This window comes from Mercenaria mercenaria, chromosome 14 (genome assembly GCF_021730395.1).
Source record: "Mercenaria mercenaria strain notata chromosome 14, MADL_Memer_1, whole genome shotgun sequence".
NCBI classification, from domain to species: domain Eukaryota; kingdom Metazoa; phylum Mollusca; class Bivalvia; order Venerida; family Veneridae; genus Mercenaria; species Mercenaria mercenaria.
The window spans coordinates 38910908-38936269 of record NC_069374.1 but is presented as its reverse complement, the minus strand read 5'-3'; the positions used below and the strand labels follow the sequence as shown (position 1 = coordinate 38936269).

At 34.3% G+C, this 25362-nt stretch overlaps 1 protein-coding gene across 1 annotated transcript in view; it reads left to right on the top strand.

Annotated features, from left to right (window-relative positions):
* The window catches only part of LOC123538414 (uncharacterized), a 28199-nt gene extending 3435 nt beyond the window's left edge, over positions 1 to 24764 (top strand). Inside the window, exons 2-5 of the mRNA XM_053523307.1 lie at positions 15588 to 16932; positions 19856 to 20018; positions 20202 to 20407; positions 23350 to 24764. Of these exons, the coding sequence (XP_053379282.1) occupies positions 15657 to 16932; positions 19856 to 20018; positions 20202 to 20407; positions 23350 to 23924 (2220 nt within the window). The 5' untranslated portion in view covers positions 15588 to 15656 and the 3' untranslated portion in view covers positions 23925 to 24764. The remainder of the gene's footprint in view (positions 1 to 15587; positions 16933 to 19855; positions 20019 to 20201; positions 20408 to 23349) is intronic.
* The last annotated feature ends 598 nt before the right edge of the window (positions 24765 to 25362 follow it).

Sequence of the window (25362 nt, the reverse complement as noted above, 5' to 3'; positions counted from 1 at the left end):
TGAGCAAAATGAAACAATTTTAGATCTGCAGTGTAGAAGCATGCAAGAAAACCTGATATGCAATAATATAAAAGAAGCTGAACTACAAGAAGGACAACATGAAAATACCGAACAAACATTACATGAATTTATTAATGAGAAAATGAACATAAAGCAAACAACAAAATTTCAAAGAATACACAGACTTGGAAGGAGAAGAAGAGATCAGTTAAAGCCACGCCCAATCATTGCAAAAAATAAAGATGATAAAGATAGGGATCTCATTAAATATACAGCCCTAGAGATACTAAAAGAAACAGAGTTTGGTGTAAGAGAACAATTCCGAAAAGAAATTGAAAATCGCAGAAAGTTGTTATATCCTAAACTGAGAGAGGCAAAAGAAGAAGGCCACAAGGTAAAACTGGTAAGAGACAAATTGTTTATAGAAAATCAAAGGTATATACCAGACAAGGATCCAGTCCTAGAAAATACTGACAGAAATGAGGGCACACATTACAATAGAAGAAGTCCCACACAACAACCTAAACAAAAAGAATATAGTCACAGAAAGGTGTACTATGGAAAATCTATAAATAGAAATAATAGACAGTGCCATACTCCCATACAAAGATATACAGCACAAGCCAGTGCAAACGTAAGTACTCAAGTTGCAAACAGATACCAAGCCTTAGCTCATATGGAAAATGCAGATGACAAAAGTTACAATCGTTCTGGTAAAAGACCAGCGAAATCCAATAGACACTTATAGAAACAAAAAAACATAGAGAATACCCCCCAAGCCAATACTCTGACAATGAAAGTGACGTTAAATATCAACAAACTACAAATGGCAAAGTTTTATCAGAATCAGAACAAAAGGATAATGAATCAGCACAACTCTCAGTTTATGAAGTTAAACAGGAAGAGAATGAATTCTAGCAGGATGCAGAGGGCAACTTGCATTCTAAGCAAGATAGTAATACTGTAATAGAACAAGAGATAAAACTATGCTCAATAAATGTGTGTGGTTTGAAATCAAGGCTAAATTCCCCAGAGTTTATAGAATTTATAAATACATATGATATTATTGGTATCCAAGAAAGCAAACTTGATGATTTAGATATTGTTACAATTGATGGCTACCAAATATATATATTATATATATATATATATAACAGGCATGAGAATTCTAGGCACAGGTCTGGAGGAATTTGCCTGATAGTTAAAAATGAATTGAGATCAAAAATCACAGTTTTAAAAAATGAAAGCAAATTAGTGCTATGGTTTAGATTAGATTTTAAACACAATAATGAGTGTAAACATTTTTAATTCACGTGTTGGAGAAAAATTTGATTTTATTCAGTGTGATGAGTTTATTCTACATACAAATGGAAATGATGAACTTGTATATGAAAACAATGAAATTTTAACAATATTAAATGAGTACAATGTGCCTTTAGAAAAAAAGGTTGTAGATAAAGCTACAAATGAGTATGGTCAAATATTGATTGATTTTTCATAGGCGTAACCAGAAATTCTTGGACGGGGGTGCGAATACGAGTCGTGAAACGACGAGTGGGGGTAGGTGTAGGAGGGGGTGTCCCCCTCCCGCCGGTGGGGGTCTGGGGGGCTTTCCCCCGAAAATTTTTTTAATCAAGAAGTCATTTCGTGCGATTTGGCATGTATTTGAAAGCTTACTGATGAGTAGATATGCAACTCAATTTATCGCTTTTTTCTGTGAATAGTACATAAATAACGTCTTTGTAAGTTCACTCATTTTATTTGTAATCAGTTAAGATAATAATAATAATACAAAAGTATTATACAGAAAGACACAACATTTTTTTTTTTTTTTTTTTTTTTTTTTAATATTTGACAGATGCGATACAAAACAAAGTTAACACAAAGTTTTATATCCTTTATTTAAGAAATGAAATATTTTTTTACCGTGTTCACGCGAAATGAACAACAGAATAGGATCGGAAAACCCATGAATCGCTCTAGCAATGCATGTTTAATTTGCCGATCCTGTTCTGTCGTTCATTTCGCATGAACACCGAAAAATGTTTCATTTCTTATATTTACATTTTTCTATATCTCCTTTCCATTTATAAACAAGATTATATCAAAAACTTCACATGTTTTGTTGTATTTAACATTAAAATCAGCTCCCCGGTCATTGTAGTTGCACTTTGTTCCTGCTAGTATATTTCTCGACTTAATGAGAATTTCATAACGCTATGCAGCAAGAAATAAAATAAAATGGAACTTTATGTCGTGTGCGTCTTTCTAACGTCACAACACGTCTGAAATGTTCGTTTACGCGCGTCTGTTTCTCGTGCTGAGATTAAAATTTGTTGCAAAATGCATATCTCAACGTAATTAAGCATAAAATAAAAAGAAAATGTGCTTGTTTTGCGTGGATATGGAATATATCTCATCGAGAAGTGATGATGCAATTTTTATATTTTCACGAGCGCTATGCGCTCGTGAAAATATTTAAATTACACCACTTCTCGATGAGATTTATTCCATATCCACGCTAAAGAAACAAATATCCTCTATACATTTATGCATAAAAGTAATGCTATATGATACAAATAGTTAAATAGTTACACGTACACGTAAACGGCTGAGAATGTTAGGCAAGTAAGCGATAGAAAAGAAAAGAAATGGGATTAAAATACGCTTTTCGGTCAATTTAAATTTTATCTAAATCGACGAAGGCGCAGGAAATTGCATCTTTGAACGGCGTTTAAAAAATGCACGACAAAATATATTTTCTATTGTTTTTTTAGCAGTTGTAGCATTACCCTGTATTTTTCTTACAATATATCTACAACTTAAGGAAAAAGGCACAGCTATAAAATTTGATTTCAAATACAGTTTCATGTAAAAATACAGAATTTCTTAAGTAAGAATAATTCCTCCTAAGGCTAGATCTAATACTCGTACAAAATCCATATTAAAAGCAAACACTTATACACTGTAATACAGTAATGCATTTATCATATAAGCACCTAATCCAACATATTATAACAAAATTGATCGTTGTAATAACAGTCCTCTGTATTGATAAATACATCCAATCTTCTATAAAATTGCCGGATTCAACATTGAAACGTTATGTAAAATCTGTAAAAAGCTGCCGGGGCTCAATCCATTGATCTTTCGAGATATAGACAGTCATCAGCAGACTGTATACTAAGGTTACAATGTCCATAATAGTAAATATATGCAAACTGGCGAGCGTAGCGAGCCGAAAAAAAACGAACAATGGACATTCCAGGGTATTTTGATGTAATGAAAAATGCAAGCTTTGCTGAAAAAGGGGGGTGCGATCGCACCCGTCGCATCCCCCCCCCTGGTTACGCCCTTGTTTTTGTGCCAGCAATGACCTTTTATCATTAAAGGTAGAGTTGGTGTAAATACAAGTACTACATGTAAAGGAAAAAGTACAATAGACTATTTTATCTGTACAGTAAAGTTATTTTAGATAGTTAAGAATATACAGGTAGAGTGTTTCTCAGATTTGTTATCAGATGTACATTACCCAGTTACTTTAACAAAAAAAAAAGATAGAAATGATATAGAAAACATTATTTGTGATGAAAACTTAATCAAACTATGGGATTGCAATATTAGCAATGATAATTTTATGAAAAATATTGATTTATTCAAAGTAGAAAGTATACTTGATAATCTGAATACATTAGCAGACTCTAGCATGGTGAACCAGGTCAACGTAGACCAAATTGTTGAGAGTATAAACTCCATATTCAGCATTTGGGATTAAACAGCATAGAAGAAAAAATAAAAAAATGACCAAAACATTTAAACCTTGGTTCAACCACTGCTTTAGCATGAGAATTCAGTGCCATATTGCACGGAAGATGTATAATAAAAATAGACCAGAAAGAAATAAAGAAATATTAAAGAATGTTAGTAAACAGTATAAAAATAAAATAAATACAACATATAAAGTACATAATAGGAATAAAATAGAAAGTCTAAGAAGGTTAAAGGGGAATAACCCAAAAGAAGATTGGGATACAATAAATAATGTAAATAAAACACATCAAGAACAACATGTTAAACTTGATGACTTATATGAATATTTCAAAAATATTAATTCCAAGTTCAACCGACGATAATGCAAGTAATCTAGAAGAAATAACAAGATTAAATGAGATAAATGAGGATATAAACATTCCAGTCACAGAAGACGAGTAAAAACATTAATCAAAGGCCCGAAGGGCCTGAGAGTCGGCTAATGATTGATATACTGGTAGTTTAGTCTAAATGGCAAGGTTATAATATCAAACAACAGGAATAATGAATACAGAATGCACGTGAATGACTAGTTTTGTGGGTAAAAATAATATGCTTCCATGCAACTTACTAGTATTTCAAATATTTCTTTTCCTCAGATTATGTATGATAATAAATCAATGAAGTCGACTAAAGTGGTGTATGTAAATTGAGGCTTCAATTCTAATAATTTTTAAGATTCATACAATTTCCATCAATAGTGTCAAAGTTCTAACAAACCTATCTAGGATTGATCTGAGAAGGATCAAATCTAGAAATAAAGTAAACCGAAATGGATCTCATGTAAAAGTTACAACTTGGTATTTTCGATATCATTTGGACAGAAAGTGTGATGGACAAGGTGGCTATAACTATGCTCCCCCAATTTTAGGGACCATAACAAGCATATCAGAAAAGTGGAAAGAACAAGCATTATATTCAGTGAATTTAAAACCGCTGCTAAATAAGTGGTTTTAGTATATTTTGAAAGATATTTTATTTCTAGATATACCTTAGTTGTATACAAAACGACAAAGAGTATTGAGTATACATGTGCTGTCTGAAATACTCTTTATAGTTTCCCGTTGGCCGATTTTCGCCAAGAGTCACAGGTTTTAATCTGTAAAGATTTGCAATTATTTTGATTGAAATAGCCATCTGCCTACTTACTGCTATTAAATGTTCAGCTGCCTGCTTACTGAAGATGGAACAGACAATATTAAATGTTCAACAAGTTCTACCAGTTTCAGTTTGTTTTTAGTTTGTTTTTTTCAACTGAACAGAGATTTTGTTACAATAAATATCAATGAAATGGACATTCCATCGATGCCTAGTAAAACTTTGATTGACATTATACAAGTATTTAAATCCAATATATTTCTCTAAAATTGAAGAGTGGTTCGCAAAAATAAAAATGTTGAAAGTACAAACAACATTTTGACAGCTGACACTAAGATAACTATATATATTTTTCGAGCAAACATTTGCCTCCGGCATTACCAAAACGGGTAATTATATAATTATCGGCTGGTATATATTCGCACATGATAAAATTTGAATATGACAATTTATATATTGAAATTTTATAGCGCGGATTGCCACATACAATTTGTAACGGGTGGACGAAAGAACTGTTCAGATATTTTACAGATAAAGGGCCTGGTGATAACCGTGCCATACATTAGGTATTGTTCAATCGTATCATAAGTGATGTGAATTTAAAGTATACTTGCATTTAAAGATATGTAAATGAGTGTCAATGTATAATGTTTACACTGACAGGAAAATTGCGCATTCGAAACGAGGGAAGTTACTTGGACTAGCTACCAATTTCGGAAAAGATAACCGATAATAATAAATGCAGTTCTATTTTAGTTAAAACCATCATTTCTTCTATTTCAGACCTGTTAACCCCTTTCAAAACCATGTCAGTAGTCCCCAAGTCCGTGCACTACACTTTCAATTATCCATTTTCATTCATGTAGACAGATAGGCCCAGACTTGGCTGAAAAATGTTTGAGCCATTTTTACGTGGTCGGTAGCAGGGTGGGTGTGGGGAGGGCTGTTTCTTCCTGCTTTGAATTGCAGTCAGATTTTGAAATGGGCATTGTGGCAGCTGGTAAAAGGGCAAATGTATCAAACTGTAAAGTGGCAATATGGTGGTGGGGGGGGGGGGGGGGGGGGGGGGGGGGGGAAGGATACCCCCTCCTACAAATAGGGTTTGGGATATCACCACAATAAAATTTTGAAAATGTAGACCCTTTGGTGCGTTTTCTAACTGAAAATTATATGTTTCAATTTCTAAATATTACCTAGATTCTTTATAGTATTACAATATCCAAAGTATGAATGATTGTCACTTCATATTTTTACTTTCAAGTCATGCCTCAGGACTCTAGAATATAAGTCTGATATAGATTCTATGTATGTGTTTTGAAAATAAAATTCAGAATAATTTCTGTTACAATGATATCTATCATGTCTGTTACTGGAATGTTAAAATTTCATAAAACAGCTCAAATCTCCAGTTTCAACAATATGTTTTAAAAATTGTGATGATACGAAGACAGTTTAGCAGCAATTGGCAGTATCTGACATTGAAGTTTACGGTGAAATTACCTCTTTTTTAAATCATTTCATAAAACATTGTTTCGTTTCGTCAAAGCAGTCTAAAATAGACGATCTACTTTCGATTTCAAAAACTACAAGAAAATACAATTTAATGTTTCGCCGATTTGTTTATTTCTCGAAAAATAAGAAATAAAATCGTTTAATCAGTAGTAAGTAAACAAACCAGTAAGAGCTTCTTCTCCCAATAATTTATCCGCTTACTGACTGCAAAATTCAACCCATGTGTCATGAAACGCAGAATGGGTGTCGGTTTCATGTTTTTTTGCGACCTGAATGTAAGCAAATTATCCGAACCAGTCAAAATTCTAGAAAGGTTACGATTTAGAACGAAGTCATATGTAGACGTTTCCATTTTCGCCACTCGCGATTTTGCATCATTTTGATCTGGCCGATCTTCGTAGTATTTTTTGGTAAACCGAAGTCCGTATTTTCAAACGCAAAGTCGTAGAGAAACTACGGACAATGCGTTGTTATAAACAGGTGACATGTGTTCGCCGACAAGTGCCCATAATTTAATTAGGATTCATCCGCGAAGTCTCGCGGAAGAATTAACGTACTCCAAATATCTTATTCGGGTCATTTAAAATGAAGCTGTCATAATTTGATTTCACAGATGTGATAAAATACTAGCAGTATGTTCTGGAACTATATTTTGTCTTTCGCAGGATGTTACGCGAGCTTGCTAAGTCTGCGCAATTTGTGAAATGTACAGCACAATAAATTTGTTATTTGCGCAATGATTTTAAAGATTATTTTTTGAAACGGGCAGGGTAACAAAATGGATAATTTGGCTAATAAGTCAATATGCAGTTTTTATTTGAATTTGTGAACATTATATTTGCTATTATGTGACAAAAGGGCAAAAAATAAGTCAACATAATCATATGCACAAATGTATTACCAAATCCCGCAGAATTGTTATTCGTGTTTATGCTTAATGAGTTACCACGGAAGAAAATACGTGGCTTTATTCGAGTATTGCACAATTACACTTCATAAATTTGACAGAGTACATCGTATATTGGTCATATCAAATGGGATTGACATAACTGAACTTCATCCGATCAATGAACTCTTCGAAATTAGAGACAATCTAATGGAACTACATCAATTCACTGTGTTGTGAGGCCGTTTAATGAGAATGAGAAATCGGACGATAGCAAGGTCTCGTCAAACGCTTTAGCGTTTATCCGACTCAAAAAATAATAAAAGTCCAGGGGTAGATAATATTTTATATGAGTATATTAAAAGCACCTTAAATATAATGTTACCAGTTTATGTAAAGCTATTCAACATTATTTTTGACTGGACAGAAGGTAATGTCATACCAATATACAAAAATAAGGGAAATATTCAAGCACCAGAAAATTATAGACCCACCACACTTTTAAGTTGCTTTGGAAATTATTTACAGCTATTATAAATAATCGATTAAACAAATTTGCTGAGGAAAGTAATTTAATACGAAATTGTCAAGCAGGCTTTAGAAAAAAACACTCAATAATAGATAATTTGTTTGTTTTAACATTTCTTTTAGATATAATAGGCGCACAAAAGAAAAAACTGTTCTGTGTGTTTATTGATTTTAAACAGGCTTTTGATACTGTATGGCGACAAGGACTTTGGATAGAACTATTAAACTGTAATATAAATGGTAAATGTTTTAATGTTATCAAAAACATGTATCTAGATATAAAATCTAGAATAAAAACAAACACAGGATATTCTCAGTTTTTCCCTTGTATGTCCGGTGTAAGACAAGGCGAAAATCTTTCTCCTTTATTATTTGCAATTTATTTAAATGATTTTAAAAACTTTCTTAGTGATGAAAATATAAATGGTATCAAATGTAACATAAGCCTTGATGACATTGGAATGTATTTTAAACTGTTTATAATATTATATGCTGATGATACAGTTTTATTAAGTGAAAGCAGTGCTGACTTACAGAAAAGTTGAAATGTATTTGAGGACTATGTAATCAGTGGAAATTAAAAGTTAATACACTAAAAAATAAAGTTCTTATCTTTGGCTTAAGGAGTAGAACATATGATAATCTTTTCCATTTTAATGGTGAAACTCTAGAAATAACAAATGAATATAATACCTTGATCTCTATTTATCAAAAACAAAAAGTTTCATTAGAACTAAAAAACACATTGCAGAACAGGCAAGTAAGGCCGTGTTCTCTTTACTCAAGAAAACAAGAACTCTTATTTTATCTATTGACTTGCAAGTTGATTTATATAATAAAGTTATTAAACCAATTTTGTTATACGGATGTGAGTTATGGGGCTTTTCAAATAATAAAGATATTGAAACTGTACAGTTAATTTTATTTAAACTGATACTGAATCTTAAAAGTCAACACCATTACATATGGTATATGGAAAATTAGGTGTCACACCTCTACAGCTAGACATTAATTCTAGAATGATAAGTTTCTGGAGTAAATTAACTGATAGAACAAGTAATAAATTATCTAATAACATGTATATAATTCTATATGGGTTACAGGAACAAGGAAAATTAAATTCAAAATGGTCAATATATGTAAAAAAATTAGTACAAAAAAATGGATTTGGAAATATATGGGACCAACAGACAGAAATGAATAGAAAATGGTTTCCAGTGGCTTTTAAACAAAAGATAAATGACCAATATTTACAAGAATGGAACGACATAATATTAAAATCAACAAGCAGCTATAATCATAAATTATTTAAGGACAATTTCAGAATGAATAGATATTTCTTCTTGTTACCAAACTATTTTTGTAAAATTTTAACAGCTTTTCGTACTAGAAACCACAGACTCCCAGTTGAAGTTGGTAGGTGGACAGGATTATCATTAGCAGAAAGAAAATGTAACTTATGTGAACAAAATGAACTAGGAGATGAATTTCATTACCTACTTTGTTGTAATTTTTTTCAAGAACAAAGGAAGCAATTGATAAAACAGTATTATTATACAAACCCCGATATAATAAAATTTTCTCAGCTTTTGAACAATGGAAACAAATTTGAATTAATAAGATTCTGCAATTTTTAGCTCACCTGTCACATAGTGACAAGGTGAGCTTTTGTGATCACCCTTCGTCCGTCGTCAGTCCGTGCGTCCGTCCGTGCGTGCGTGCGTCCGTCCGTCAACAATTTCTTGTCTGCACGATAGTGGTTTCATTTATGATTTTATTTTAACCAAATTGCACACAACTTGTATCACCATAAGATCTCGGTTCCTTCCTTGAACTGGCCAGATCCCGTTATGGGTTCCAGAGTTATGGCACCTGAAGGGGCCAAAATAAGCTATTTTGACCTTGTCTGCACAATAGCAGCTTTATTTATGATTTGATTTTTACCAAACTTGCACAAAACTTGTATCACCATAAGATCTTGGTTCCTTTCTTTAACTGGCCAGATTCCATTATGGGTTCCAGAGTTATGGCCCCTGAAAGGCCCAAAATTAACTATTTTGACCTTGTCTGCACAATAGCAGCTTTATTTATGATTTGATTTTCACCAAACTTGCACACAACTTGTATCACCATAAGATCTTGATTCTTTTCTGGAACTGGCCAGATTCCATTATGGGTTCCAGAGGTATGGCCCTTGAAGGAGTCAAAATTAGCTATTTTGACCTTGTCTGCACAATAGCAGCTTCATTTATGATTTGATTTTAACCAAACTTGCACAAAACTTGTGTCACCATAAGATCTTGGTTCCTTTCTTGAACAGGGCAGATCCCGTAATGGGTTCCAGAGTTACGGCCCCTGATAGGGCCGGAATTAGCTATTTTGACCTTGTCTGCACAATAGCAGCTTCATTTGTGATGTGAATTTAATCAAAATTGCACAAAACTTGTGTCACCATAAGATCTTGGTTCCTTTTTTGAACCGGCCAGATCTCTTAATGGGTTCCAGAGTTATGGCCCCTGAAAGGGCCAAAATTGGCTATTTTGACCTTGTCTGCACAATATCAGCCTCATTTATGATTTGATTTTAACCAAACTTGCACACAACTTGTATCACCATAAGATCTCGATTTCTTTTTATACGCCGAAGGGACGTATTATGTTATCGCCTCGGTGTCCGTCTGTCTGCCTGTGTGTTGGTTAGCAATTTCCCTTCTGCTCTGTAACCGCTTGATCGATTTCAGAGAAACCTGACACAAATGTTCACCTCATTGAAATGACGTGCAGAGCGCATGTTTCGGATGGCTCACTTCAGTGTCAAGGTCACACTTAGGGGTCAAAGGTCATATGACTTTGTTTTGTGTGAATATTGCTCTGCATTTGCGTTGCATTGCAGTGCTCTTGTTTTTATTTGGCAGATCCTTCTTTTGTTCGCTTACAATAATTTTTTTAATTACTTCCCTTTAATTTTACTATAAATCGCTTATTTAGTAACTTTTTTATTATTGGCCGTAGGGAGAAACCGAGACCACCTTTCTGTGGTACAACATGGATGGTACCTCCAATTTTTAGGTGTATTTTGACATATCTGTACCTTGTAAGAATTTTTTCTTTTTGTTTTTGGTTAAAGCAATGGTACTCGGGTGAGCGATATAGGGCCATCATGGCCCTCTTGTTTAGATATTGTCGTGAAAACAGTTAGAAATAATCCTTAAAGATTTTAAGAGACCGGTAGCAAGTTTTAAAATATTATTTCAAATGATTCATGTTGTATTTTGTTAATTTTATTGTATAACTACTGTTGACTATATATCTGTTGGTAGTAAATGTTATATTCCATGCAATAGTCTATGTTTTAAAATATATATTAGCTCAAACAGAACTAGTTCTAACAGTTCTGATAAGTAACATTGACTTTACAGTATATGAATCTTTTATTCTATACATATTTTATCTATCCAATCACGAACGTTCATTTGAAACACGTGACCGTACAATATATTACGGTATTTGGATGCACGTGCGTACAAAAATCCTGTATTTTCTGTATTTGGACGCACGCGCGTACAAAAAATCCTGTATTTTCTGTATTTGGACGGTTCAACAGTCCCATGTTAAACATACGATAAAGCCCGAAACGCGTGAAAATGTTCCGAATGTAAATCGGATGAAGAAGGTGCTCTATGTACAGAGTTTGATTATGCGTCTTGAAATCTGGATTTAATTTGAGTTTTTTTTGTTTACAACACACAAGAACGATTCAAGGGATAACAATGCTTTCTGATTTAGATATTAAAACGTTCTTAATAATAAAAAAAACTTAAAAATACAGTAAAAAGGATCAGATGTCAGATGTTGGAATATTTGAAAAGTCGCTTAAAGAAACCGTTCCGGACGAAACCTAGAAATTGGTATCAGCCCTGACTGTCTGAATAGCTACCTCAGCAGTTTTTATTTAACGGTTAAGAAACAAAATGGAGAAGATTATGAACGGCAACGGACGGGCGGTCAGCATCCAAAACGTCTGCTCTATAAATCAGTTTTCGTCGGATCTTCACCAAACTTGCTGACAATGTTTGTGGGCATTACATCTCGGCCAGTTTCGATAACCAGCCAAATTGTATCAGTCACTCTTTGATTATAGTCCTTGAATTACTCGAAAAACGGGGAATTTAGCCTTGTCCGCTCTTTTAAGTCGAACAGTTTTCATCCGATCTTCACCAAACTTGCTGACAATGTTTGTGGGCATAATATCTCAGCCAAGTATTAATACCACCCAAATCGCCAAATGGCTGTTGTAGGGAGGTTGCACCATATACTTTTTTTAATGATGATACGCAGAAAAAACAACATTCAATGAATTACGTATATTACGTATGAAGTGAAATAAATATAGAATAAAAAGGTTATTTAATGTCTAACATTGTTCTGTATAATATATATTTGCACTCATACCAAGCTGTGAAAAACTAGAAAAGGCAGGAATACAATATTCAGTGAAACATTTTTAATTTAAACTATTATTATAGTAAGATAAAATAGATATAGAATAAAAAGGTTATTTAACATTGTACTGTACAATACGAGATATATTTGGACTCGTACCCAGCTGAGAAAACCATATTGAACTCGCCTAGCGGCTCGTCCAATATGGTTTTCTCAGCTGGGTACTTGTCCAAATATATCTCCGTATTGTACAGTACAATGTTAAATAACCTAATAATATATGCTAATGTTATAAATATGTAGGTATATAATGTAGATATTTTGTTTTAAGGTACATAATTATTGTCATAACTAATTTGTAAGATATCCGCCTAAATGCAAGTTAAATTGCTCTTTTATTTCGTTTCGCAAAAGAGTGTACAAAACTTGCTGCGTTTCTGTGCTGTAATAGATTATTTCTATACAATATGCTATTTAAATTATAATAGCATATTATTGTATATGGAATTAGAATCCGGTAAATACCATGTATATTTAAATAATCATTTTTTACTATATTTAAGTTCAGTTGGAAACTACTACCCTCTTCCCCAAGTACTACCCCCCCCCACTCCCTTACACTACAACCCCACTCCCATACCCCCCCCCCCCCCCACTACACACACACACACACATACACACATCTATACTAAAATAACACAAAAATTTGTTTAATTATAAAATTTGTCATCTCTGCAGGACGATCCATTTCTTTGACATCTCATTGTTTACCTAATATTCAATATAATGTCATTTTAATATACAGTTGAGTCTGCAGAACACAGGGTCTTTCAAAAAAGTGACCCTGCTGTACAATACTGGCATTTGACACAGTAAATATAATACAATATTCAAATACAGGCTCCAGCCAATCATAATTTAAAAAAATCAAAATTTATCTATATTCCAAGAATAAACATTCCGTGAATACACACTTTCTTATATTCTGTTCTATTTTCCTGGAAAACATATTTATAGCCAAATTAATCCACTAGGTTAATCCATAAATATTTCCACGTGGCATCCCGTTATGCCAAATTGGTCAATCAGTCACACAAACAGTTACACGCCGAGCCGATTACACGCTTCATCACATCAACACCTTAGAACTATAAAATTCTTTCACTGGTTGTAGGTGCAGATGGGAATTTCCGGTCTCGAGGGTAACTGTTTAGGCGGTAACGAGCCTCCTGCCGAGTTACCGCCTAAACAGTTACCCGAGAGCCGGATATTCCCATCTGCACCTATAACCAGTGACAGAATCTTTTTCTTGCATACCGATTTCAAGAATAATAATAAAAATAAAATGAATCGAACGGCTTTCTTTTTAGAACTTTTTCTTATAGCAGCGTATTTAAACTAAGCGCGGGAAACCAACGTTCGTAAACAGGAAAGACGTCATGACGTTTCAAAGACAAATAACAATGTTTAGTTCCGATTTTGTTTTATCAGTTGCAGCGTAACTTTGAATTTTTGAATCGAGAAATATACTATCAAGAACAAGGAGGAACTGTCAAGGTATTGGATTTTATTCCGTTTTTTTTTTAATAAAATATAAATTACTACATAAATCTTCTACATATATGTAGTCCGTAATACGTCATTTACAGCACGAGAGTCATCTTACACCAGTTTAAAACCTAGCACCGGTAAAAATACGGGAAATCCCCGTCTGGTATGCAAGAAATGACCTATTTTTAACTTTTAAGTAGTTTTTGAGTCGGCTAAAGGCTGAATGCCTTTTGACGAGTACTTGCTGTTCAGCGATTCTCTAAATGGACCGAATAACACGTGAAGGGATGTAGTTCCATTAGATTTCTCAAACTTCAAACAGTTCACTGCATGAATGAAGTTAAGTTGTGTCAATTCCCTTTGCTATGACAAATATACGATGTAATCTGTCATATTTATGACTTGTAATTGTGCAATACTCGAATGTAACTCATTAAGCATAAATGTGCATTTTAAGAATTGCGCAGGCTTACAAAGCTTGGGTAACATCCAGCGAAAGACAAAAAATAGTTCCACAGGGCTCCAGATAAGATGCGTATTAGCGTAAATTACGTATAGAAATAATGCAAATACGCATGTCTAATAATTTCTAAGCGTATAAAAACGTATATAAAATTACAGAAACGCACACAATGCTTTTTTAAAAACAAAATCTGAATCGTCTGGATGCGTTAGGTAACATAGCCGATCAGCCTTAATTCTCCCACATTGAACGTAAACACGCATCGTATGATTTCTATAAACTTTGCGTGGGTTGAATTTTGCAGTCAGTAAACGGATAAATTATCGGAAGAAGAAGCTCTTACTGGTTTGTTTAGTTACTACTGATATTAAAAATGATTTTAATTCTTATTTTTCGAGAAATAAACAAATCGGCGAAACATTAAATTGTATTTTCTTGTAGTTTTTGAAATCGAAAGTAGATCGTCTATGTTTGGCTGCTTTCACGAAACGAAACAACTTTTTTATGAAAAGATTTAAATAAGAGGTAATTTAACCGTAAACTTCAATGTCAGATACTGCCAATTGCTGCTAAATGTCTTCGTATCATCACAATTTGTAAAATATATTGTTGAAACTGGAGAAAAGTGTAATCGTATCCGGATATAATATTTTGGGTAAATATCGAGCTGTGTTATGAAATTTTAAGAAAAAAACTAAAAACAAACTGAAACTGGTAGACTATACTGTCAGTACATCAATCATTAGCCGACTAAGGCCCTTCAGGCCTTTGATTATTGTTGCCCTCATGTATATAATGAATGTATTTGTCTCATGTTTTTGTATATGTGTACGAACTGAGAGTTAAATGAAATAAACTTTGAAAACTTTGTACTCTATCAAATATGTACAGATTATACCCTGGAGTCAAAACTGATCCCTTCTGGGGTTCACTGGTTTAACATAGTGTTCAGATACTGCATTTCATGTGTATGCGAGTTTTAAATGAGAAATAAACGTTTCTTGTGGTCAGCTAGTAAACATGTTAAAACCATGAATATATGTTAAAAGTATATATGCTGCAATGATATGTTTGAATTTTGAAACTCAGGTGAGCGATTTATGGACATTTTGGCCGTCTTATTAACATATGGACGCACAAATGAGTCTTATATCCGATTATTCGCTATAACTATGTTCGCATATCCATTATATTTTACACAGAACAAAGAAGAGCTAAAGTTTGGCTTTTTTTCATTCTTATCGACTTATTGGTTATAACATAAGCGTCTTATTACGTTTAATACGTGTATTTTCAGTTGCTTCGTTTAACAGTTTCTGAATAAAATCGAGTGAAGTTGGGGTTGTCGCCTTTGTAACATGAGAAAATGGATGACATTGACGGTGCTATGTTTTCAAGAGTTCCTTTGAAGGAAAGCTTGGAGATGCTTGTAGACTACTCAGCATTGTCAGTTAAGGGATTCAGTCAGGGTTACAGTAATGAGGACAAGTATTCCAAGTTGGAGAATTCCAACAGTACGCCTCAGTTAAATGAAAAACTACTCAAATCAGGATATAAGTGCAATGAAGAAACAATCATCAAAAGAGAGTCGGTATCTTCATTTTACTCTGTGCCTCCGAGTAATAAAGATACAGAAACTCGAGTCAAGTTAAAATTACAGATACCGCAGTTGTCCTCGAGAGCCTCAGCACCGTGCAGTCTTAATACTGAATGTGTAAATGAACATGTTGATATAAGTACAGGACAAAGTAACACTGACCGCCTACTAACCACTCCACAAAGACCATTGTTTAACAGAGTTGCCGAAACACAAAATGTCTCTTCCGAACAGTTACAAGTCATTGATCCAACGAAGTCAGACAGTAAGAACATTGTTTTGCCAGATCTTTTTGGAGAGATGAAAGCAGAAAACAACACGAGGGAGGAATTGCGCAGAGAAATACCACATAGAGCTGTATTGTCTTCATCAGGTAGTATCGGGCGCTCCAACTCATTTGGAGATGTGGATTCCAGTTTGGATACTGACCATTTAGCCAATGAGCTACCACCTTCTTCTATTCTTAAAATATCTGTTGAGATGAATAAATCTGACAGTGAATCTGTACCCGATTTGGAGAAAGGTCTACCCAAGAATAGGTATAAGTCCATCGAATCCATTGAAACTCCTAGCCGAGTAAGTTTTGTATCTTATCTAAATGAGAATGATGCAGAAAATATTGTCGAGGCAACTTTATTTACATTAGATATAAAAACACAAAATGACCAGAATGGCAATGTGTCGACAGTCGGTCTCAGTGACAAAACATGGAAGAACACTGGCACTGACGCGACAGATGCTTGTGGTAAACAGTGTACTGAAAATACGGAACATGTCGTCGTTGACAATAAAACGGACAGGTTTTATGAAAGCAGGCCACCAGTGGATCCTCTAGAAAATAAAAGCTACAAGTTTTGTAACACTAGGACACCTTTGGACCCTCTAGAAAATCATATCATACTGAAAAACAATAAGCAAACGAAGCGGAGGAAACCAATTGTATGTCGTATCATAACTGGGCTTGCAGTTCCTATATTGTCATTGGTTGTATACATTTGGGATATTGGGTCTGATATAAGGCTAGCCATCGCATACAAGGAACAAGGTGAGTAGCTCCTTGCACTTATATTTTTGACAATAATTTATTAATTCTTATATTAACATCATCATTACTATCTTTAGAATTTGAATACTTTTTTTCTTAATTCCTTAACAATTAAATCACCGGCAGGTTTGTTAGGTGCTACAGACTTTTTTTGTTCAAAATACATTCATCATTTTATCTGCAGGCAAATTTCCAACTTCTAGTCCATTTTTTTTTCAAGGGCCTAGCTGTTTAATTTTCCAGTGCCTTTTTTTTCAACACTACCGACAGAAGATGAAAATATTTTCTGCCCTGTTGTTGTAAAAGGGCCAAGGATATGATTCCTTGTAGAGTATAATACTGATAAATGACTACGATACGATTTTCTGTAAACTACAATACTTGTAAATGACTACGGATACTATTTCCTGTAGAGTACAATACTGGTAAATAACTACGGATACTATTTCCTGTAGAGTACAATACTGGTAAATGAATACGGATACGATTTCCTGTAGAGTACAATACTGGTAAATGACTACGGATACGATTTCCTGTAGAGTACAATACTGGTAAATGATTACGGATACTATTTCCTGTAGAGTACAATAATTGAAAATGACTACGGATACAATTTCCTGTAGAGTACAATAATTGTAAATGACTACGGATACGATTTCCTGTAGAGTTCAATATTGGTAAATGACTTCGGATACTATTTCCTGGACACGATTTCCTGTAGAGTTCAATACTGGTAAATGACTTCGGATACAATTTCCTGTAGAGTACAATACTGGTAAATGACCATGGATACTATTTCCTGTAAACTACAATACTTGTAAATGACTTCGGATACAATTTTCTGTAGAGTTCAATACTGGTAAATGACTACGGATACGATTTTCTGTAGAGTACAATACTGGTAAATGACTACGGATACGATTTCCTGTAGAGTACAATACTGGTAAATGACTACGGATACGATTTTCTGTAGAGTACAATACTGGTAAATGACTACGGATACTATTTCCTGTAGAGTACAATACTGGTAAATGACTACAATACTGGTAAATGACTACGGATACTATTTTCTGTATAGTACAATACTGGTAAATGACTACGGATACGATTTCCTGTAGAGTACAATACTGGTAAATGACTACGGATACGATTTTCTGTAGAGTACAACACTGGTAAATGACTACGGACACGATTTCCTGTAAACTACAATACTTGTAAATTACTTCGGATACGATTTCCTGTAGAGTACAATACTGGTAAATGACTACGGATACGATTTCCTGTAGAGTACAATACTGGTAAATGACTACGGATACGATTTCCTGTAGAGTACAACACTGGTAAATGACTACGGACACGATTTCCTGTAAACTACAATACTTGTAAATTACTTCGGATACGATTTCCTGTAGAGTACAATACTGGTAAATGACTACGGATACGATTTCCTGTAGAGTACAATACTGGTAAATGACTACGGATACGATTTCCTGTAGAGTACAATACTGGTAAATGACTACGGATACGATTTCCTGTAGAGTACAATACTGGTAAATGACTACGGATACGATTTCCTGTAGAGTACAATACTGGTAAATGACTTCGGATACGATTTCCTGTAGAGTACAATACTGGTAAATGACTACGGATACCATTTTCTGTAGAGTACAATACTGGTAAATGACTACGGACACGATTTCCAGTAAACTACAATACTTGTAAATGTCTACGGATACGATTTCCTATAGAGTACAATACTGGTAACTGACTACGGATATCATTTCCTGTAGAATACAGTCCTGAAAAATGACGACGGATATCATTTCCTTTAGAATACAATATTGATAATGATGACGGATATTATTTCCTTTAGAATATAGTACTGATAAATGATGACGGATATCATTTGCTTAGAATGCAGTACTGATAAATGATGATGGATATCATTTCCTACTGATAAATCATGGCGGATATCATTTCCTTTGAATACAGTACGCGTATCATTTCCTATATAGTATATCTAGTTACCTTTTAAAATTGATAAAAACATCGTTCAAGAATGATACTGGATCAGCCCAGAGTGTTGACATGCATTTTAATGTCTAACATATTTTAGAAAATACATATGTGTACTGTTAGACGGTTATTTGTTTAGGCTTGTGCACTGTTAGCACATTAAAATGAAATGTTTGTGTTCTACAAGTGTACAAGTATTGATAGCTTGAAAACGCACTATGTGAAATATAGTTTCACCAAACTATAATTAAATGATCTCCGGTAGGTCAAAATTCAGTATGCATTATTTAAGGGTGTAATTTATCCCTGTACTAATGCAATTTTAACATAATTTATTCAAATTGTTGTAACATTTACCATTTACCATCTCATAATTTTCATAAATGCAACATAATTATGGTCAAAATCTAATGGACTAGTGAGACTAGTTTTATCCGCCCCTACAACCGGGTACAAGGTACCAGATACATAGACAACTGTTAATATACTAGTACCGGCTTTACTTTTAAATTTCAGTTATTTCTGTATTAGCAATAAGCAAGCATTGAACTAAATTGTTTGAGACATGCAGTGTTTAAAACAGTAATATAGATCATGGTCGTTAGCGACAACGATACTTTTTTCAACACATTTACCAGAGAAGAAAGCAACAGACGCGCTAGAATTCAATGCTTGCTCCAGTACTTTTGTATGTAAATAAATGACAAATGTTCCACTATAATATCGCTTTGTCACACTACTTTATTATTACATCATATTACTGTTGAAATAAACTTTTCTTAACAAAACAAACAAAAACAAAAGACTGAATAAAATTTAATGTACATGTATTTTTAGATAGCCCGCATTCTATGTTAACCGTCAGAATTCAAAACAATGTCTGATAATAACATGTACATAATTTCAGGTGACATCAATCTGTTCTGGATAACAACGGCGTGTATTGTCATTCCTGTAATACTGATGTCCATAGTGGATATATCCTGGTTATGGCTAGACAGACCTCCGAGCAGAGTCAGCCATATTGTCAGATATATACTCGGAGTGTTCACTCTAGGCAGGATCGTCCGGTAGGTCGCCTGAAATCTGTTTACAAGCATTAATGTCCTTTATGTGTATGAACTATATATGCAGTTTATTCCTTTACTACTTATCTTAACTTCAAACAACATTTACCAATATTACAAGTGTATATGTAATATCTGTTTCAGTATGCTTTCATTGTCTGTCATAACAAACAATTCATATTTTAGATCAGTTACCTATATGTGGCACATCATAAAGAGCAAAACGCTCAGCAAGAAAGAAGAGAAACTTTGGCACAAGAAAAGAGCGACTGAAGAGAAGAGAGATTGTTTCATGCTGGACTTCATCAACGCATTTGCAGAATCTGTGCCACAACTGTTTGTACAGCTATATCTTATGTACGCCTTTGACCTGCAACTGACAAAAGTAAGAAGTAAGTATAAGGTTTATATAGTTTGTTATGTAAGGTCGAATTGTAACTCAAATACAAACGTACTGAATATAGTCATTTTGTCCACATTTTCAGTGTTTCTTCCTGAAAGAGCATCAACATAAAGTTTACAGTATTGAATATGCCGCATTTAAAAATCTTCAGCGAGGGTTTCAACATATAGCTAGATAAACCATGTAGTCAATACTTTCATGTATACTATGTACACTACATTTCCACGCGGATATATTTGTTTTATCACTTGGCATGCGCGGCTCCAGATGGGGTTGGGGGTGGGGGTGAGCCCCCCCTCCCCCCTGGAAAATCAAACAAAGAAAAGAAGAGAAGAAGGAAAGAATATGTTTTTTGAAAAGGCAAAATTAGGACCGCATTCAGAGTGTATGTGGCTGCTGCTACATACGACCTCGACATAATTCATATTTATATTAATTATCTCAAAGAAACTAAGAATTTTACCTTTAAGAAAACTTAATTTTATTATTTTTCCCAAATTTAACAGGTTAGCCCATAAAAATGTGAAAATAAAGGGTATATTGTATATAAAATTGCAGTGGAAAAGGTGTTCTTAAATGCTCCTAAAATGCACCAGAAGGCAGGAAATGAAGCGCTGAATTTCAAAATTTTCCTGGGGGGGGGGGGGGGGGGGGGGGGGGTGCCTGCCCCCGGACCCCCCTAGCTGGACGGCTCATTATCTAGTCAACCTGTTCAACAAAAACGTATTGACAACCCTATACTTCTAAACGGCTAACATCCACTCAACACACACATATGGAACTATTTAGTGTGTGAAGACACATGTTTGTCAAAGCTGGAACGATTGATACGTATTAGACCTTCCGGGTCATAGTGAGGGGTTCGGTCGTACCCCCTCTGAGAAAATTAGCTGGATCCGCGCATGCTTGGCCGTGTCTATATTGTGTTTGCTGCCCAAAGAACTAAAACGTTATTTCTTAAAACATAGTGATTATTGTCAGTTCTTGCATATTTTCACTGGATCCGCCCGTGTATTAACGGGAGAAAAATCGTGTGCAAACAAGCTTTTGAAGGCAATTCACGTGCTGTTAATACCCGATTTTTATTTTTGAAATGTTTTCCCAGGGACGTATATGTATTTCTGCGCAGATTGACATGTGGTATCTGCGTCTTGTTTCTTTAATAAAAACCTCTTCTTGAAGCATAAAAGATGCAATCTAAACCATAGAATGTTTTGCTGTATCAGTAACTAACGCCAAATGCGCTGTCCCCAACAATGTTCGTACTCGTTTCTTCCCTTGTTTACCCCCCTTTTAGAACTCGGCGTCGATTCAGATTTTGTTGACAACCTTGAATATTAAAGAATCGCGTGTAACCTGTGCGATTCTTTGTTTTAAGGAATTTGTTTTGGGTTATGTTTGTGACCTCGACCTTCGGTCTCGGTCACAAACAATCCCTCTGGCTTCTGCAGACGTTAATACACAAAATAAAACAAACGTGTATTATCCCTACATAAATGAATGAACATACCCGGTGCTGTCCTTCAACGGGATAGTGTATGAAAAAATAGCAACAAAGTATACGAGCAAGTAGCAGCAGAGTATATGAGAAAACAACAATAAAACACATAAGTAAATAGCAATATATTAAATTAGCGTGTGAGAAAATAACAATAGAGTAGGCTACATGAGAGGATAGCAGCTGGGCATATGAGAAAATAACAATAGAGTACATGAGAAGAAAGTAACAATAGGTTATATGAAACAATATCAACATAGTATATGAGAACATAGTAGCAAAGTATCACTGCAGAGTATATGAGAACATAGTAGCAAAGTATCACTGCAGAGTATATGAGAACATAGTAGCAAAGTATCACTGCAGAGTATGTGAGAACATAGTAGCAAAGTAATAGTAGCAAAGTATCACTGCAGAGTATATGAGAACATAGTAGCAAAGTATCACTGCAGAGTATATGAGAACATAGTAGCAAAGTAATAGTAGCAAAGTATCACTGCAGAGTATATGAGAACATAGTAGCAAAGTATCACTGCAGAGTATATGAGAACATAGTAGCAAAGTATCACTGTAGAGTATATGAGAACATAGTAGCAGAGTATCACTGCAGAGTATATGAGAACATAGTAGCAAAGTATCACTGTAGAGTATATGAGAACATAGTAGCAAAGTATCACTGCAGAGTATATGAGAACATAGTAGCAAAGTATCACTGTAGAGTATATGAGAACATAGTAGCAAAGTATCACTGCAGAGTATATGAGAACATAGTAGCAAAGTATCACTGCAGAGTATATGAGAACATAGTAGCAAAGTATCACTGTAGAGTATATGAGAACATAGTAGCAAAGTATCACTGCAGAGTATATGAGAACATAGTAGCAAAGTATCACTGCAGAGTATATGAGAACATAGTAGCAAAGTATCACTGTAGAGTATATGAGAACATAGTAGCAAAGTATCACTGCAGAGTATATGAGAACATAGTAGCAAAGTATCACTGCAGAGTATATGAGAACATAGTAGCAAAGTATCACTGCAGAGTATATGAGAACATAGTAGCAAAGTATCACTGCAGAGTATATGAGAACATAGTAGCAAAGTATCACTGCAGAGTATATGAGAACATAGAAGCAAAGTATCACTGCAGAGTATATGAGAACATAGTAGCAAAGTATCACTGCAGAGTATATGAGAAAGCAGCAACAAAGTATATGAAAAAACAGAAGCAGAGTATATGAGAAAATTACAATAGAGTATATGAGAAATAGCAGCAAAGTATGTGAGAAAATGGCAACAGAGTACATGAGAAAATAGCTGTGTATATTTGCAAGTTGTGTTTAGAATGTAATTGATTTCCACATACATTTTAGTTAACGGGTTGCTATTATCATTAAGTTTTGCATTTAATTACATTGGAACTTATTTTTCAGCTTTGAATCTCCTGTCTTCGTGGGCCAGTATTGCGTGGACATATTCAGCATATTATAAGTGTAACAGAGAAGTTTTAGTTGGAAAACAAGACATTAAAATAACTGGTTTCGCAATATTTTTCATGTCTGTCCTATCTGCATTAGCAGCTAGAGTTATTTCTGTTGTTTTATTTCTAATTTATTTCAAAACTTGGATTGGTATTTTTGTGCTATCTGTACATGTTATTTACATGTTATTGTGGATTATATTCAAAGAAAAACCTACGCTTGAAGGGACCACCTCTTCAAAATTTGGAAAATATATGTATTGTATTTTCTTTGCCTACGTTTCCCTTTTATGCTTCTTAAATTTGAGGAACAGTAAAGCCAGGTTTAGAATGGCGGCCTTTTATTTACTGATATATATTGAAAATTTTACATTTGCAGTGCTTTCATTTTATAAGATGTATACGTCCGAGGTTCGAAATGATAAATTGCTTAATTTGATAGCACTTCCCGTTGGTTTCGTTTTACATGTTTTCCTGTTAGTGCTATATTATCAAATATTTCATCCGAAAACAGGTAGAAGTCGATGATACACACCTGCAGTTATCATTCCAAACATCTAAACAGTTTTGTAAGTCTTTATTCATTAAACATCTCTGTTTTTCCGTGCACTGTGTGCTTAATGTTTAGCTCACTTGAGCATACAGTGCTCTGGATGGGCTATTGTGATCACTCTCCGTCCGTCGTCCACACTTTTCTTCAAACGCAATATCCTCTGAAACTGTAGTGTAGAAGCGATAAAACTTTGTCTGTATGTTCCTTGGGTGGGCTTCTACCACAGTTGTTCAATCGGTTTCATTTGGCTGCACATAGGGACTTCCAGAGCTAAAACAAAAGTCTTCAAACGACATCTGCTCCTTAACAGCTGGTTTGATTTTAAAATAACTTCACACAAATAGTTCCTCAGTGTTCCTCTACCAAGATTGTTCAAATTATTCCGCCAGAGGTCAAGGTCACTTTTCCCCATGTATATAGTGGATTCATTAAAGATATTCTTATATGAAATTACCGCCCTTTATGACGATTGTTCAAATTATCCTGATTCATCAAAAAAACATGGCCGACAGGGGGCGTAGTCACTTTTCCCTATGTGTGTATACTATATAGTAAACACTTTAAAGATCTCATTGTCAGAAACTGCCATCTATCAAAGCTGTTCAAGCAAATAGTTGAACTCAGGTGCGCGAACTAGGACCATCATGGCCCTTTTGTTTGACTTAGATTTGCATGATATAATTGGTCCGATAAATTCTCAAGGTAAACCCTTGCTGATCAATTCAAATATGTTACATACTAATTAATACAAACTATTTGTGTTTTGTATTTGTTATCCTACCACAATAATAAATAAATGTTTTTTCTCAATGTCAGCAATCGTATGTAGTTATTCCTGATTGATTAAACTATTCAAGGAAGTCATTGATTTCTCTTTAATTAGATCTATATTTAAAGACGATTTGCAGTCTACACTGAAAAAAAACACTCTTTTATGAAAATCACGACTGGTTATGAATATGTCATAGGGTATTTTGCATAGATGATAGAAATTCCATTTCGAACAAGCTTTAAATTTTTGCCAAAAATTGAATTGTGGTAATTGCAATTCGGAATGTTTTGAAGTTGAATTTCGATCCTCGAGCTCGCCTGCTCGAAATTCAAAGCTTGCTCTAAATTAGTGTTTTCAAAATAAAAACCCTGGTTAGTATGATGCTAAATGTCGTTTAGTGGGCGGTCAGAGGGATGGATTGACTGTCAATAACGTTAGTGTAGCTCGTAGTAAAATCAATGTTTGCATTACATTTGAAGCCAGTAGAGTCAAGGTTAAGTTAAAATAGAAAACAGTGTCCACGAAATAAGTCCAGGATCATCCGAAATTTTGCTAAGAGAACCTTATATCAATTCCAAGGTTAAGATTGCATACGGAGCCAGTGGGATTATGATCACATTGACCTTCCAACGACTTCGGTA